At 40.4% G+C, this 19,151-nt stretch overlaps 1 protein-coding gene and 1 long non-coding RNA gene across 17 annotated transcripts in view; one reads left to right on the forward strand and one right to left on the reverse strand.

Annotated features, from left to right (window-relative positions):
- LOC100652225 (ras GTPase-activating protein raskol) overlaps positions 1-19,151 on the forward strand; it is a 254,380-nt gene that overhangs the window by 142,478 nt on the left and 92,751 nt on the right. Inside the window, exons 2-3 of one of the 16 annotated variants that reach the window (XM_020868619.2) lie at positions 2,334-2,508; positions 16,607-16,971. The exons of the other annotated variants lie outside the window; for them this stretch is intronic. Coding sequence (XP_020724278.1) covers positions 16,869-16,971 — 103 coding nt within the window. The 5' untranslated portion in view covers positions 2,334-2,508; positions 16,607-16,868. The remainder of the gene's footprint in view (positions 1-2,333; positions 2,509-16,606; positions 16,972-19,151) is intronic. 16 annotated transcript variants of the gene reach the window in all.
- LOC110120349 lies at positions 14,711-18,843 on the reverse strand. The gene is made up of 3 exons (XR_007223304.1): positions 18,458-18,843; positions 17,795-17,866; positions 14,711-15,389 (listed from the first exon to the last, which is right to left on the reverse strand). It is a non-coding gene; the product is annotated as an uncharacterized LOC110120349 (long non-coding RNA).

Consider the following 19,151-nt stretch of genomic DNA (forward strand, 5'->3'; position numbering starts at 1 on the left):
GAAACGTTTCACGTTTGAATTTCAAAATTTGCTTTGTCGAAAATTGTACTTTGTTAAAATAATTTTACATTTAAAAATTATACAAAAAATCATAGCTAATTTCGATGTTTAGCGAAAGAAATTGAGCGGCGAGTTTTAAACGTCAGCGGTTTGACAGAGGGAAGTCTTTTGCTAGACGTATCTGGACAAATGAACTGGTTCCTGCCGGAACAGGGACGAGTTTATCGCTGTATACGACAGATAAAAGCGAATGTCGTTTGTACAACCTCGCACCTGTTTGCACCATGAATGATTAGACGCTTTAGCGAAAGGAAATATTTTTTAGATCGTATTCGTGGCGTGTCTATTCGTTTTGTCGTTACGTTTGTCGTCCGCGTGTTAGGGCCATTTCTTCGATGAATCTACTTACTTACCTAACTTGATCCGCCGACCAATTTGTCACTCGTCGAAGCTATTGTACACCGAAATATCATCGATACGATTCCCATCGTTTTTAGCTATTTAGCATGCTATTTTCCCTAAAAGTTTCAACGCGTAAATAAAATTCCTAAAATTTTACATAGTTATCGTTAAGATATCGTTGGCTTAATTTCATTTTAATAGTTATTTATACGTATAGATGACAAGGACTTTTATTTTAGAAAACTGTGGATAAATTTAAGCTTTGATAGAAAGAACTTGTACCTACTATTGTTTCGTTGCATCGGTCGTTTGATTTTATCGGAGTCTAATTTGAATTTTTTCCTTTGTTTCGTTTTTATTGAAATAGTTTGCCGTTGTGCCAGGCAGCTCGGAAATAGACAGAGCTTCGCTTCGCGTTGCAAAGTATCGTTGCTCCATTTCGAGAGTCAAGTTACCGGTGTCTCATCGAACGTGCGTGATTAAGTGCACGGAGAATTTGATTACAGAGTACGATAGTTAAGATAGATTCGTAGAACCGTTCTACATTTGTCTCTGGAAGAAGGAACACTGTTGGTCGATGTTACCTGTGCACGTGCGCAAAATGTTGAAATCCGTCTGCGAACTGTTATTTGCGGTACATTTTCTTTCCCCGTTTCGCATAACGACGTTTCATTCTACTTTCCGTTATCGATTATTGCGTATATTTCTACACGTTTATGCTACTTTTAATTAGACCATGCTCAAATTTGCATTTCAAATTTCTTTTAAACATCGTCTATCCAATTGCCATGTACGATCATGACTTTGTGCTTTACACCCACCTCTAAGTGTGTATATATATATATATATGTTCGCCTCTTTTCTTCATCTACGTTTCTAGCTAAGAAAGAGTCACAAGTTTCAATCTGCCGCGTGAAACGCAAGCCTCGTCGAGAAGCATCTGGAGAAATAACCTCGTTACTTCTCAAACATCAAAGACTCGGCTCGATTCTCTGGTGGCGATGGAATCGACACGATCGAGCCGGTTCGTTGCACACCATCGTGGTTCCCTGAATCACGGTCGATTCAGTAATCGCCCCTCGCGCGGCCGTCGACTTTCATTTTCGTCTGTCTCATGGCATGTACCGTGTACCAAAATAAACTCCCCTCTACCAGGGTTCCTCGAGAGTGCAGACACCCACCGAGTGGCCGATAAGTAAAGTTACAGTTAGGAATAACCGCGTGCTTTTGTATTTTTGCACCTGGATCACGGTCTGCCTTCTCCTCCCCTCCCCCTTTTGTCCCTTTCTGTTTCCGTACACCCTGGCTTGGCCTATACACCTTTCCTAACCAGGCTGTTCGGTGACCAGCAAGCAGGTGTTGCCGACACATGGAATTCGAATAAGCAGGTGCAATAAGCGAATCCTGAATCGCGTTCTTGAAGGAATCGTATCGATCTGAACGGTAAGCGGACGTCGTTGATACCCTGAGTCCAACGTTATCGATGGTTTTTCTGCAGGAATACGTTTCCCTATCCATGATTCGAAGTTTCAGGTTATATCAATCTTTATCGTTTAACAGGCTACGTGTTATCGACGAAAATCGTATTTCTATGGAATAGCTCTTGTAATACAACTCTGTCCGTCAGGTGTTCCCTCCATTAGTTCGATCTCGACACGTCCAGCCAGAGATATCGAGTGTCGCTTAAATAATCAATCGACTCATTAGCCCAGGCGAAACGTGTATCGTTCGAACGAAAAATTTCCTAGTGCTCGAGGCTCGGATTCAATGGCGAATAGTAGGTAGAATCGAGCGTACGAGTGCTTCGTTGCTGGCGCGGCGGAGGAGCGTAAATGAACCCTTTTGTCACCGACCTCCGGTGTCGGAGGAGCGTCCTTCGAACGCGCACGTAACGCACATTAAAATTAACTCTGCGTACACGATCCTCGCAGCATGTTCCATTCAGCGGTGCAACGGCTTTGTGCGAACGTGAAACGTCTAAAGCATTCGCCGAGTGACCGTACGCCTTCGGGGAGACGAAAAATAGTGGCTGGTGACGTAAAACGCCGCTGGCGAAGATCCTTGACTCGGAAACACGGCCTTACCGAGGCGGCCGTCTATCACCAGGTAAATTTTGCATTTTCTAATTGCGAGGCGTTCTCCAAGCGACACGACGACCGATTTACCTGCAGCGATGTTATTATTCCAACAATTGCTCAGAAAAATAACGATTCGCGAATCTAGTTTACTTTTCTTTTTCCCTTTTGTCCCTTAGAGCAAAGCGATCAAAAATAATTTGGTGAAATTGTTATTTCGAAGATGTGCCAGGGTCTTGAACTTTAGAATTTTATCCTAACTATTCCAACGTAATTTAATCTGATCTATTGTAAATTCTATTTTATTGCAATGTAATTGTGTCAAAAAAAACTCTCGATTTTCATTTAGACCGTGTAAGAATATCGTAAAAACCTTTATCATTCTCTCTCTCTCTCTCTCTCTCTCTCGGAAGTCTCGATCACGGAAAAATACAGAGAAGTAATATTTTAAAAGTACATACGGGTTGATTTGAAGAACATATCTGATGTGCAATTAACTTTTGATTTTGTGGTAATGAATTAATGCGTAACGCAGTTTGTGAATTTTACAATCTACTATGCTTTTATGTTGAAATAAAAATTTAGTATCGCGTGTCGATGTTTCTTGAATTAACTCTGGCTGTAGTTGGTAACACATAGTTCGATGTGATTTAATTAACATTAAAACCTGTTATTTTGGATTATAGTTGCCGAAATTAATTTGGACATTGTTGTGATTATTTCTGCTTATTAAACTACTCAAAGTTTCTCGTTTCCCTTGTTTATTTCATACGTCATATCCATATTGTACATGCAATAATTAATAAATAACTTGACGTTTGTTAATAATGTGCCGGGGATTGTAACAGATGTGTTGTATCGAATACTCTGTAACTTATATAGTAAAACAGAATTTTCATTTATAGCGGGTTGTTAATAGACAAAACAGGTTGGACACATGATCCAAAACTTCTAATTAATTTAAGCTGGTAACAAGTACGATAGGACAAAAAATAATTTTTCTGCGAAAATTAATAGTTTTCGATTTAAAATCAGATAGATATGACATTTTAAAGTATTGTATTTTAGCAATGCAAAGAATGTGAATTTAATTGTAACATTTATATCGCAACTTGAACTTTTCTGTTGTCATTCGTTATCTGTAACTTGCACGATCAAACGAATTTGGAAACATAAATGTTCCATACAATTTTCTAAAATGTTACACGATTTTAAACGAACGAAAGCCAAATAAACATATTTCGCTATTAACATCGCACGCTGAAAGGATTATAGATAAAAAAACGATGATTTCATGAAAAAACCTACTTAGGAAACTATTAAGTAAAACAATTAGAGAGAACTCGGATAAAGTTTCTTGAAGGATAGTAATCATTAGAAGTCTCATTCGAACGGAGCATCGCATTTTTTCGCAGTAGGAGGAAACTCTCGTTCGTAATTCGTAATCGAATTCTTTCGTTATTAACAAGCGTAAACTATTACACGTTTAATTTCGACATTTTGAAGAATCGTGTTCTAACAAGAATCTGTGATCTGTAAACATTTTCATTCGAGAAAGTTCATATCTGTTGATACGACGTTTATCTCGATACCACGATACTCTTTCCACGAGATAAACGTTTTCCTGTTTTGTTCATCTAATAGAAAAAAATATATATATATATATTTTAACAAAGAGTATGAAAATAGAGGAGACGAACGAAACATCATATATTTTAGAAACTATAAAAATTATCACGAAACACGCGGCTAACGTTGCTAGTAGATCATCTTTGATAGATCGTTATACGAAATACCAGGAAATTTCCATCTTCGGGCATCTTATCGGTTCTATAGACGTTGCATAGGACGATGATACGGGCTACTCGGTTAATTGTTAATGGTTCTATCCCGCGCCCGTGATCCACTTACCCCATTAAACTCGTTCTCGCATTATCGTGGTCGTTTCGAGCGATCGACCAATTACGCGTGAGTCGTTAGTCGTCTGGGCACAATGTTGTAGCCGGTTTAACGCGTATTACGATCGCAGCTTCGGGAATTGCACCCTCGAGCTATTTTCCTCTGGGAACCGGCCTTTAGAAACTGGCTGTACAACACCGTGCACCATACGCTACCCATGCATGTCCGACTTTGGTTGAACGTTCGAAGCGGAGAATCGTGCAACAATTATAGAAACGTTAGAATCATTAGCGCGTCAGTTATCCGCCAATTTTTTGGCCGTTCGATCGTCTCTCCTAGACGTTTTTTTTCTCACTGGTTATTATGATTAATCGCGTTGACAATTATGGGAAACGGCACGGTGAAACGCCACCACGATGTTCGATTTTTATCGGTTGTTCGTTTTATCGACGGGGAAGGATCGTTCGCTATTGAAAGCTATATCGGATCGTACGGGACAGCGTCAAAGTTCTTCGGACAATTTTACGGAAATTTATGTGGAAACTGGAGAAAGTACATCGCGCGATGCTCGGATAGCGATCCAACATAGCCTCGTCGAGTGGGTCGAATTTGTTCGATTCTGCGATCTGATGATTCTGCGTTCTTTCGATTGTCTTCTTTGATTTGAAATGGATTGTATTTTTGATTCGTTCGTTAATGTAGATACAGATCGAGATTTATTATTATAACGATCTGCGATCCTCCATTTCTAGAAAGATCTTCATCGATCGAAAGAGAGCATCCGAAACGATCGAATTTACATATGAATCTAAATATATGTAAAAGCAAAAGCACAGAGTTTTACCGTAGCCTCGTCGCAATAGCAATATCAATGCGAATCGCTGCCGCAAAACCATTAAAACAAACGTTAAAAGCTTCGATGGTTGAAAATCGAAGTGCGAATTAACGCGCCCCGAGCTCGGTGAATACATATTAAAGTACACTGAATATATCGACGGACGGATTTGCATCACGAGACTTGCCATTTGTTTGACCGTGCGAAAATTCAGCGAAAGATGGCCGGAGGGTATAAAGCTCTCGTGTTTTGCGAAAGCTCCCGATTTAAGCAGCTTACCATCGCCGCATTCTACGCAGCGGGTAGCTGCTGCTGGATTTAAAATTTCCATTGACATAACGTGTTTTCACGGAATGGTAGAACGTAGCCCGAATCCCTTCTAATTTGCTATTCGACCGTCGCGCGTCGGTTTAACTCGTCATAGTTTAACTCTCGGAACTACCGTCGAAATTTTGTCCGCCTTTACGAGCGCGTGCGTAACTTGCGAATATTTCCGCGAAAACTTGTCGGTGAACCGTGCTCTCTCGTATCCGCGACAAGTTCTCGAACTAGCTGCTTAGAGCCATCGAGGTTCGCGGTGGACTGAGAGAAAAATCGTATCGTAGCGTAATGATGTCACACTGTGATCGAAGGAAGAACATTGACAGAGTTTGAGTCATAGTTGCGGAAGCGAAAGTGGAATTTTCCTGTGCGAAAAATGCGAGTCGATTATGCGGAGGGAAGGGGATTTTCTCGCGTGTCGCGTCAGATACTCTGCCTAAAATACTGCAAAAGGGAAGATGAAAGAAAGCAAGGGAAGAGAGAATATCGGACAACGCAGGAAGCGGCTTTCAGGCAGGTAGCAACGACGCAACATCCGGTATGGATAACGCCTAACAAAAGGGTATGCTCCTTCCGTCCGCGTCGACGAAATAGATACCGGCTTTCATCGCATGATAGCGCGCGGTAGACGGCAGATTTTTCGTGCAAAGGACGCTCCCTTGTTTCCTAGAGTTTCATGGAACAACCTCGTTGACGAAATATGCTTATCGGCTCTGAATAACGACTACGAAATTTATAATCGCGCTGCAAATTCAGTAGAGAACGTAGAAAGATGTCGGTGTAAGAGACGTTAACGGCTTTTTATTACGCGTAGAAAGTACCTTATTCCCTGAAATGCGTAGAAAGTGCACATGGAAATATTCAGAGTATTTATTTTCATAATTACGGATATGATTCTTTTTACGAGCGTTATACTCTGATACTTTGGCAGTATCAAATAACTCGTACGATATATGCACAGATAGACTAGGTTAAGATGGTGAGAAGGTTAATCGATATGAAACGGGGGTAAGAAAAGCAGAAAAATTGATACTTTTAAAGGAAACTTGTCGTGCAATCCTGCGATCAGAAGCCTTCCGAAGTCTTTAAAACCCACGAGACCGTGTAATCCGTGTTCTCGAGTCTTTTTTTTACAATTGTTTCTTTGGTTGCATTTATCTATATACTTATTTATCAAACTAAACGCCATTTGAAAGTTGTGGTTAATCTGACCTGGATTTTAACTTTACAAAAATAAATAATCTTACAAATATTTGTCTGCTATTAATTTTTCAGTTATATGTAAATACATATCATAGAATCTCGCGTCTCCCCACGAAAAATGACTAATTTAGCGAAACTTCCGGCACAAGCGTATCACGATGTTTCGCATTCTGTTAGGACGTAAAATATTTCGTAAATAGCCGTCTCGTTGCCGACAGCATTCCGTCTTTATTTACGTTAACAGGGTCGATTTAATTTAACTCGGTGGTTTTACCAGCCAAAAACTTGGAAACGAAACGAAAAGAGCACGACAATTTGCCAAATGCTGTCGCCTGTGTCCATTGTTCGATGTCCGTGCATCCTTCTTTCGTTGGTAGCCCACAGGGTATGCTACGTGATCAAGTGTGTAACGCGGAGATTTTATAACAATATGTGGGACAGGTCGGTGAACTTTTCGTAAGCGAGATTCTTTCGTTCGCGTTTCTCGTGATCCATGAACGATCGAATAACGTTTAATTCTCCGGGATGAGGATCAGACAGGCGCGTTTTAAAGTATATTGGACCGGTAGAAAAGTAACGCCGTTTTACGTACAAAACCTCATTTGCAATTTAAGCCGAGTATAAGCGAAATACAAATGGGTTAATGCAAGTATAAATCTTTATTAAAGTTATTATTTATGGATAAGGTTGAGGTCAGAATTAATGGCGCAATACAGGTAGAATACAATATAAACAGAGCGAATTTATATTTTAATTGCACCGTTGAAATTATCATAGGCGATAAAGTGAAATCCGCGAGTTATCGATCCGTGGCAAACAGAGGTGCACGGCGAATAATTTCACGAATCAGTATGTGGAAGTAACGATTCCATAGTCGCAATCGTTGAACGTGATTAAAACTGAAAATTTACTGTGATTCTCTCAGATATTATTATGCGTATTTTAATTGCTATTTAATCTGCTGCATTGTTTTTTAAGTTCTCCAACCAACGAATTAAAAATCTTTTCGTTCTTTTAATTTCTGTTTTCTCGTTCCCTTGTTTAAAAATTATTTCTTTATTATCGCCGTATAATCTAATGCATCTAAAATCGTTTAATGAAAATTGATATTTAAAGTTATCTACAAGTATATATATATAAATATAATTGGATTATCCTTTATGGTAGTTGTATCTATTACCTCTGGCTAGAAGAAATACGACTATCGTAAGAATGTAGCGAAACTAAAAGAAGAATGTACGTGTGAGATGCAAAAGCCAATTGTATCGTATGGAAAGACAGACTGGAATTTCGTTTCGCGTAGAAACCCGTGTACGTAATCTCCGCTCACGGCACTTGTAATCAAAACGGCGTAACGGAATAAATTTCGCGACTGCTTGCTACTTGTACGTGGCATTAACCAAGACGTGTTCCCCGCTCAAATTATTTACCGTTTACCGTTCAAAACACCACGAAAACGTGTTTGCAAATAGAGTAGATAAACAAAGACTGAGATCTCGAGAGGAGACGAATGGCGCGGGTAAACGAGGTGGCACGAAATCGCAAGTGTATAAAGCCGGGAAGGCCATGCTCGGACAATCAGGAATGCTAATCGAGTTAATCGACATTCGCTGAGCTACTAATTAGCTCGCGATGCGGCGTAATGAACAGGGTCGAGTATTAAATTCTTCGAAAGTGGAGATTACAGTTGAATTCAATGGTTCGCGTGTGGAGGAAGAGCTTGGCGAAGAGTTCGTGTGTAACAGGATAGCAATGTTGTATAAGTAAATATGTAGAATGAACTGCTACGTGGGAACCTGTTGTAACTATGGCTAAGATCGTGATTAAATTTGCTAACGAAAAAATTGTATATTTTGCATGTTGGATATTTAAAAAATATCATATTAAATACACGCACGATGTTAGGAGGTACAGAAGCATCTGGCTTTACAATGTAATAACTGTATGGTCAAAGATTATAATACATACGGATTATAATACGGTATAAAATTATAAGCACTTGATGCGAATTTTTTGCGAGACGGAAATGCAACATAGCCCGCATCGTTGTAATTAATGTTAGAAACGGAGGAATTGCGTCGCATCGTTTCCAAAAAGAGTAACGCGAAGGGCGTAATATCGATTTCTTACATTTACGGCAATATGTGAAATTAACGCGAGGGACAAACGAAAGTTAATCGTGTAGCCGAGTGAACTTTTTAAATTCTACTGGATGCTCGTTGAAACGTATTTCGCGGGAAAAACGTTAAAACATTCGCGGTAGAATGGTGAAAGGATCGTAATGTTCTTAACAACGTTTCTAAATATCTTCCCTGGTTCGAATATTGCGAAACGGTGCTTTGAGGTGGAGTAAAAGCAATGTTCCGAGAAAACGTTATCCAACTGCGTTAATTTCATTACACGAATCTCGCGCCAACCGGGCGGCCGCTTAATCGCGGCGCGTATACACTGTGTGCACGTCCCTTTGTTGCCGGTACTTTCCACCGATTGTTTCGGCGTCTCTAACGTTACATAATGCATGCACGATTGTTATGCAATCGTACACCTGAGCTTGTACGGTCCATGCCGAAGATGAAGCGCATTTTCGCGCGTTCGAACGGCTCCATTCTTGCCATGAAACAACGTTTCCGCGCTGTAATTGATTTTCGATACACGCGTAGTAATAATAATTGGAATTAATACACAGCATATTGTTTGCAATTGAATTCGAGGCTTACTCTCTGTAGAACAAAAGAGAATATCGTTGGTTAGTGATAATCGTTCGGTCGAACTGTTCGCCTTTCGGATGATTAAATACATTATTACATTATACTACGTTATATTATATTATATTATTAGATTAAATAGGTACGTTACTATAAGTACGTTATATCGGAATATTAGGATTTTTGTTACATCGGATACACGAAAGGAATAATTTATGCTTTTATAGTTTATCATCGATTTAAACAGCAGGAAATTATACCGAAGAAACGGCTGTCGAAAAATCTTTTGCGTCGATAAAAACTCCGTGTTCGGAATTTTGAGTGGTCGTCCGTTTATGGCACGGACAGAGCCTTTTCCCTTCTTTAGGAAATTCCGAATTACATCGTTTCCCCTTAGCTGTAAACCTGATGACTCCGAGGTCAGGTAGAAAATCCCGGGAAAAGACCAGCCGGAGAAAGGTAGGAAGAATCATCAACGTAGGAGGACGGTTTATCATCAGACATCGTACCGTGCGAGTAAAATACTTCGCTTCCAACAAGATCCTACCGCCGCCGTGTTCGTAACATCAACGTTACTTTTATACAACAAGTGCAAATACAGTGATAGATTACTCCAAGGCTCGATCTATTAAACCTCCTCCACTTTGAGCGTTGAGTGATTCGTGGTAGCCGATATCGACCGATCGGTTTGACCTGATCGGTTGCTCTTTAGTCGAGAATTCGCAACACTCGGAGTAACCTGCATTAAATGTAGATGGTTTAAATACGTTTTTCGAATAATATTTGACGAGTATGAAATTACTAAAGATCCGAAGAAAATCGCATAAGAGACAAAAAATAAAAAATTGAAATTTCAACGATCGTTTAGCTTCTATCGAAAAGAAATTCATCGAAAATCCTCAACACAGTCATTTACAAAACGTTGGGCGAGTGATTCGAACAAGACGGCGAATATTTTCAAGCTTTTCGCGCGAAGACTGGTTTCACTCGTAAATCTGTCGAATATTCGACCACGTTTTCAGAGAGCATAAATCGCGGATCGTAATTCCAGCCAGCAAGGGCGAAAAGCTCTGCGTACCCCGCGATAAGTTCGCGTCAGTCTCGATAAATCAACTTTACGAGCTTACGCGCGAATCGGGACGTGCTTTCACCGGAAGTGTCGCCGGTGTAATAGAAAAAATGATTACGCGTTCCGTTTTCACGGCTGGGGATAAAGAAAGCCAGGAGACCGCTCCAGTAACGCGAGTGAACGATTCCTCGAGAACAAGAATAGCGATTCGTTTGATTCCATTTAGTGGGACAGGGAAAGAATGGAAATCGAAATAGTTGTCTGAAGTCTTTCTTCCTCGTCGGTGTTTTATCCTTAATGTGTGCCTCGCGAAACGAGTAGCACGGTGTTTCGTGTAATTGCGAAAGCGACGGTGATTCTTGTCCGTTGCGCACGGTATGTACTTACATATGTAAGTAGGTGGTCTGATTTTGTACGCGGAACCAAGGTGCGTATAATAACAAGAGGAAATTGCGAGAAATGGAAGAAGAAGGAGTACTTCGTCTAAGCTATATGTACCTCGTGTGTTTCAAAAGTTTGGTTGTTATTTAACTAAAATATTTAAAGAATCAATTCTTTTCGTAAAATTGTAAAAGATAATCGTTATTTTTGGCGTCGAGCTAAAAATAAAGTTGCTAAAAATAAAAGAAACCTAAGAGATATACCTGAATTATTCGTAAGTAAGCGTAGCGACGCGTAGAGAAGTCGCTTCTTCCGTTTCCGTCTTCGATCATCCAACGATACCGACGATTTCTCAGCTTTGGTTCATCGTTAAAAGCTACTTGAGCCAGCGTCTCGGATCCTCCTCTATTTTAAGCACCGCTATATCTTTTACGAAACGTCGACGCGAATAGTCGTTCGTGGCCAGGCCAACCTTTAATCCTCGACAGAATCTCAAATCCGGCCTTTGAACTCGAAATTCACCAGACCGCGTGTGACTCTCCCTCGACGGAAGACTTAAGCCGAAATTAAACTATTCCATTTGTAAATTTCTCGAGAAGGACCATCTTTGCCGTAACTGTGGATAATTTCTCTCCGACTACCAACTTCGTCTTTCGCGTTCACGTGCCATCAAATAGTTGCGAATTCTTCGTCCGATCGAACACAGATACGATATATTTTTGTAACACGGATTATGCAAAATTTTTCTCCGTTTATTAGTCCATTACTTAATGTATAATTAAGGTAAAAGACAAGGCAATCTACTTTTTTTCTACGCACATGCCACCAAAAATAATTATCTTATTTTCGAATTTTATAAACCTGTACAGATAAGAATTTTCATTTCGTAATAAAATGTACAAAAAAATTTGCAAAGTGGATCTTGACGTATTATAAAATACTGTCCGGATAATCGAGTTGATATGTTAATTGCCAATTACTCGTATGAAATTCTTCTTTGTTTTGTCGGGCTCATTAACGTTTCACCGTATTCGAGGAAGATATTCGAGAAATGGAAGAACGGCGAAATAATGGTCATGGGAAGAAGTTTGAAATTAAGAACAGTGTTATGTTATTTATACGTCGTCGTTAATATTCATTAGGGTCTCTTTAATGGTAAAATGACAAAATTGCGACTGAAAATTTACGACATCTCGTGCGAAAGGTAATAGAGAAGCGCCTACTGTAAACGATAAAATTGTGGGTCGTGGACACGCGCAAGGATAAAATCGACTAGCTCGTTATTCACAGTCGTTCGACGAGAAACACCAGTTTTCGCGATCGTGAAATCATGTTTCCGCTCGCGATTCCATGGATTTTGCGACGGATAAAACTTGCAAGGTCAATGTTTTTTTCAAATACCTTTAATGACAGCACAAATTCCGTAATCCTTTCCGACGTTCCGATGAATATTCATCGAACGCATATCCAGATTTTTCTTATAAATATTTCTTTTAAAATATCTTCTTATAAAGGAATAATTAAACGATATCGACGATATCGTTGCAAATATGGCACGGTTTATCACTACGAAATAATATCGTTAAGATGTTTTACGGTTTTTTCGCGTTACAAAGAGCCGACATCGTCCGTACACTGTCTTCTATCGACGTCTTTCCTGCCGCTACTTAAAGCTCTAAAGAAATAACCAGCAACAGGGAGAAAATTAACTACAGCAGCAGACGCCGTAAAAGAGGAGCTCGTAACGTTCGCAATTAGCTCTCATCGATCCGTTCCGAATTGTCTGAAACTAACGAACGTCACGCCATGCCGCGTTAATTAGTTCCACAAAATTTATCTCGATTGTTTGTTCCTTCTGTCCTGAAGATTCATTCATCGACGACCCGTCGATCATGGGTAAAGACGCAATTTCAAATTCTACTACTATGTACTTTCTGTCAGTTATCCTTCGCGATGGACATTGATCTCTATTTTCAAGCGACACGACGCGAATGGAACGAAACCCGCAAGTTCACGTGGCGTCATTAATATCCGATACCGATCCGATATCGTAAATCTTGCTCGAACGCCGGCTCAATGTAATTGCCCTGTTGCGATGAGCGGCCTTAACGATCCGCGCTCTTGTTTCCCCGCCGAATGATTAACGAACCAGTTTTCGAACGTCGAGGAAACGGCGAAAAGCTCGCTGGGTAAATATAATAACAGTTCCTGAGGCGCGTAAGATTTACGAGGGGTTAATGGCGTGTGTATTGTAACGAACGTATCTTCCAATGGGACGTAAATGGCGTATTATTGCTCGACTCGTGATCGAATCTCGTACAACGCGGTGGATAGGGTAGAATAGCGGATACGTAAGAAAAATACCAGGTAACTACGAATCTGTGTCTAAACGTGCGTTAGGATAATCGAGCCGAGCCACAAAGTTGCCAACGATACGTAATTGAAGATGGATCGTTTATACCGGGTTCTTCGCGATCGATAGCGAGTTAATACACGAGTATTTGTATACGTATCGTGCGTGTGAAATTCGTAAGAATATGTTATTTCAGTCGCATTTCTTCCCACAAACATATCCAGCGGATCTCTGCGATCCGAGATCTAATTAATATTTCATTTACCGTAAATTACTCGGATCGTTAATTAGTTAGAAGAAGAAATTAACGAGCACCGATGCTAGCGAGCAGCATTCGTATTTCTTGCACCTTTCCGTTGCGCCATGCTGCGCGGTCGCTTCATAGAAATGGAAATTGAAGTTTACGATCAACAGGTGGTTCGTGGGGATATCGTTTCTGTAGCGTGTTCTCCGAGTCATTCTCGATCGAGATCTTCCGTGCTTTACATTCAGATTCGTCGAATCGAGACCTGAACGTGTCCTCGGAAGACTTTGAAAATTTCGCGTGTATCTGTGACGCGATCGTCGTACGAGAAAAAGCAAAAAGAGGCTGAACGAATAACGAATGACGATTACGACAGACATTTTTGACGCGAGAGGTGGCGAGAATGTCTTTTCATCGAAGGAAAATTTGGAGATTTTGGTTCGTTTCTGACATCTCTAATTGGTCTATGTACTTGGAAAGTTACACCAAACTTTGCTTCCGCTCGAAAGAAAGATCGTTAAAGTTCTAACGAGGGTCAAGAGCGAGACATCTCTGTTTCTACTTGTGTTTCTACGAAATTCTCGGAAATAAATTTATTATTTGGCTCCAACAAAGATATGGCCTTGTGTAAACGACGTGCATACGTATAGAAATGGCGAGTGGTATTTTTCTGTATTTGTAAACGTTGTAAAGCAGACAGTGAAAACAAATAGAGTTATTTCCATCGATAACAATAGTTCGAGTCCGGTTCCTTAAACGTAAGTTCAAATATTTTAAATCTAACGATAGAGCTGAAAATTGTAAAGGAATCCCTGAAATATTAGTCGAAGGAGCGTATTCGAAGCTCCGCGAGAACTTATTCCTGTTTAAAATAAGATTGTTATTCTAGCAACGACGAATCGAATAACCATCCGCATCGCGGCGGCAACGATGCCTCGAGAGCTGAAATCGAAACTTATCTCTCTGCCTTTCGGTCTTTAATTACGAGCTAGCCTGACGGCCTATTTAAAAAGTGCACCACGCCCACGCACACCTACGAGCTGCAGCGCGTGCATAAGCAAAGAGCCCACACGCTGGCAAGCAAAGCATAAATTATACGTTTAGCAAATCGCAATCGTGTGTGCGCACGCGCACGCTTGTTGGATTAATCCTTGCAAAATACAATAATTGCGAGAGCACGATGCCGCATAAAAGCGGTTCCCTCCTTGCATAAGTGAGTCGTCATTGGTTTCTTTGCGGTGCCTTTTCGTGCTTTAAAATTTTATCATTCTTGTAAGGGAATTTGAAAACCTCGTGGCTAATACTCTCAATCTTTAAGCATTAAAATTAAAAGACGAACATACACTCTGCGATATTGTCATTTTATTTTATCGAATGCGTGTACGTTTATTTTGCCTCCAAGACGTTGAATTTAAGAATGAGAAATCCAACATAAGAATTTCAACAAATTCCTCAAGTTATGCGTTAACGTGTAATTTTTTGACTCACGGAAGCAAGTTCCATAGAAGCGCGTTTTTCTCAAAGTTAGAAAACATTTTTAATAGAGATAAAGGCTTTACTGGATCGAGAACGATCTCGAAGATCGTCTTCGAGCTTGTAAATAAAGTATCATAGGATAGTCGTAAAATATACTTGCATTTGGTACAGCGAACGAAACGAGTAAACTATATTTGCCGAAAGGAAAAGAAATACTCCAGTGGATAACAAGAGTTGTAACATCACACTTTACTCGTCCCTTCCTCCATTCATCACGATCGTGCGAATCGCCTTGCAGCTTCGTTGTGCAATCCGTTTCTGCAAGATATCCCGCAAATCCTAACCAACTAGTCTCTGAAGATTTATTTCCCGTTGGTCTCCTCTGAGATTCTCCTTCGGTGGCTAGCACGTCCCATATATGTATGCCTACAAAGGAAAAATCTCACAGAGGGTTGCGCTTTTCATCCGCCGTACACGACCATCGTGTAAATCGTACAAAGCCACGGTAATAATCTTTAATGAAAATGTAGAGGCGTTTTTCAACGTTGATTAATGTTGGACGAAATCACGGGGAAGAGTGTACACGTTGGAACAAACGACGAACAATAAACGATAAAGAGCTGAGGCGTGCAGGATGAGAGGTTTACGTAACGGTGAGCGATGAATCGTTTATTAACGGTTTGGTCTAATTCGACCAACACGTTACGCAATTGTTGCCATATTTGTTTTTGTTCGATCGGTTGAACACGACGAGCTTGAACTTTTCACCGATGTCTTAGAAACTTTTGCGATTTCGGATATTCGTAAAGCGAATTTCGATCGACTATATCGAAGGTTATTTATTAAATGTAAAATTGTTGAATCGTAGATACAAAAGATTTTCATATTCGAGGAGAAAGAAGGGTTGAAAATTTTTGTCCGAATCGAACGAAACGTTCGATAGTAATCTATCGGAAGGTAAATTACTTAAGTTCGTCTTACCGACTATTCCAGCTTTTATCGTTTAGCGTGTATTACATATTATTCCTTAATGCGACCCACTTATCGTTTTTTTCTTTTTTAACTTATTACGTTGAAAACATATTTTTAGTGGATATTTATATATATATCTTTGTCGTACTGGAAAAACTCGAAGGTATAAAAAGACGAAGCGTCGTTATTATTAAACGCAACCTTGGGAGAAAATCTGCAAAGGCAGGTGTGTGTATTACGTAAAAAAACAACGTCCACTCTATAATAGTAGTTGTATCGCGACACAAAGCGGACAGCGCACACTCAGATGCATATGGTCGTAATTTGTAATTATACTTATTTGATAATGAATTTGTATATTCGAATACCGCGAACATTTAATTTCTAAAAATATAGTATCATTTGATTTCAGTAGGAAATCGTTCGATGTTCACGTTCAAATGTTCGTGTTGAAAGAAGAATCAAAAAGTTACGCTCACGTTCGGCGTTAAATTCTACGTTAGGAATAAAGAGAGGCGAAAAACATGGAGAATAAAAATGGAGAGAACTTCCAGTCTCGTAGAAGTAAAGTTCAGTTTTCCCGGATCTCGGGTTTCGTGTCGCTATTTTGGAGAACGTTCCTCGAGCGTGCGTGGATCAACGTCGCTCGACGAATTTGATTTTCTTTGCAGGTGTGAACTAGAGCGAGGAAGGAGACGAGAGGAGATTGGCCGCGACCTACCGCCACGCCCACGCACCTGTGCCAAGCCAGGATCGCGCGTAGTTACCCGTTAATTAGTCGTTAATTAACCCGGTACTCGTTGGCGCGAGCATCGTCGCGGGCGACTCGCAAAAAAATGCCGCGGCACTCGGTTTACCTCGGACCTACTTGACGGAAGCGGCCGGAGGAGCTTCGTTAGAGGGGGTTCCGAACTCGAGAAATTGGCCGTGAAGATGCACAACGTTTCGACGGAGGGCGCGTCGCCCGGTGGTCGAAGATTGTCGCGCAGTTTTCATTCCTGCCTTCGTGGAGCTGATCACGACGACCTCGAATCAGGTAGATTCCCAATTACAGGCCTGAACGAAAGCGTCGAAGCGAGCTTACAACTGTGTGTACAAATACGATGTAAAGTACTGTATAATAGTTAAACGGAGAAAGAAAAGTTACGTAAATTGTAAGAGGCAAAGAGAAAGAGGAATAGGACAGAGATATCGCAAAAATTCGAAAAATTCGAATAAGTGCGATGATTAAATTACACAGGAAGCTGAAGTTTTTGAACGATCTATCGAGTACAAACCAAGAGAATAAACTGTGATCGACCCAATATGTCTGTTCAAATTATGTTTATGGATTTTCTTCGTGATTGAAATTGCAATTATTTGCGTTTGAGTATTTCCTCCTAATTAGCTACCGCCTAATTAAATATCACCTTGCAATATCGTTTCTTAGTAGTGCAATTAAGTTTCTTTTTTCTTTTTCCTCCACTGCGATTAACGTCATAAATCATTGCCAACAGTTTATCGTTGATTTTTGTCACGATGCTTGTCACGACGCTTGTCACGACGACAGAGATTGAACGATTTCGCTACATCGTACGTAGGATAAGGACACGCAACATCTACACAGGACGTAGGTGACTCGCGTATGCAATGTTACGAGCCTACGCTCGTTAAAACTGCACTTCTACTTTCCCATAAAAGAAAACCTCTCGTGGGAAAAAGGAGAACAAGTCGCGATTGATATGGTTGGCACAGATGCGTTTCCAGATGGAAATTCCTCGTCGAATGACAACGATCTATAAACGTTTCGCGTTACTCGAATATTCGGTCTTGTAGGGAAAAGAATTCGATGGATACCTGCTACCTACATAGCTACCTACCTAGACGATTGCTTAACAGATGTTAACAGCTATGTGCATACGTATTCCTCGGAGAAATTTTAGGACCTGAAACTGTAATATAATTGTAATATAACCGTAATACAGTTAACATACTTGTATAAAAGTGTGACGCGTAAGCTCGAACGTAAATGTATTTTAACGATATAAATTTCTGATCAGATTCGTCAGATCAGATCGTTACGTTTAACGAATTTACGGTCGAAAACAAATCGCATCTATGTCGCTACAACGAAACTCTTTCTAACCTCGTGATATAAGAAAGAAATTTCTCAACGCGTTGCTCGTGTATCCGGCGGAATAAAACTCGTTCGCCGGCAGTTTCATTCAGAAAGAATAAAAAGACACCGATATTTATGCCCTGCAAATAATTCACGCGAATATACGATACGGTAACCAGAACGTCTGACGCCCACAAATTCTCGAGCGAGAAACGCGCTTTAAAAGTATCTACGTAGCTCCCAAAATACATACCCGATGCGTTTGCCGCTTCGACCATCTCACCGTGTCGCGAGAAATGCCATAAAAGCATCCGAAAATGTAGCATAAATCGCGATGGACGTTAATTAATATAACGTGGTGAAATCGAGAAAGAGACAATCTTGGGTGTAGAAGATTCGAAGAACACGGTATTTGGATACTTACCGCGCAGTAAGATGATTTACGACGACTTACGATGCCATAGAGGAATAAATTTTATAGAAATTTGACAGTGATTTAGCACGGCTAAATCTAGCCAAGATATGCTCCTTTTAAATTCGTCGAACGAGTGTCCTATCTCTTAAAAATACGACGATACGTAAGAATCCAAATTGATCCAGTCCGCGAATATGTGCGTATGTACTTTGGATGCACCCAAGTAAGGTGTATTTACAAGATCTCCGGTGTGGCTCACGAGCGTAACCGAAGGAGGCAGCGTTAATATTTACTTTCATACGCGGCCTCCACTTGCGTCAGTTCATTGCCGACTGTATCATGTTCACTGTCCAACCGAGAGGCTGCTCGTGAATCGATACCGTGTGTCTAGATGTGTCGTTGATTATCTTTTCACCGAAGAAGAACGATAATCGTCATTGAGAAGACATCCGTTATTTCCTCCCACACTTACGACTTCATCTCTCGACATGAATGGATCCGTATGCGTAATGCGTATGCAAAGGAGACTTTGGTTGATTCCACTCGTCGAGCACTCTTACAGCCTTTGTACTCTCTAAATAAGGTCCATGGAATCGACACAGCGGATCTTCTGTATTCTTAATACCAGTAGATACATACATGTATCTTGCGAGATACGTACACGCGTAGTTGACATTTGTGACGAAACAGTGAAAGAACTACA

Source organism: Bombus terrestris, chromosome 3 (assembly GCF_910591885.1).
Source record: "Bombus terrestris chromosome 3, iyBomTerr1.2, whole genome shotgun sequence".
NCBI classification, from domain to species: Eukaryota; Metazoa; Arthropoda; class Insecta; order Hymenoptera; family Apidae; genus Bombus; species Bombus terrestris.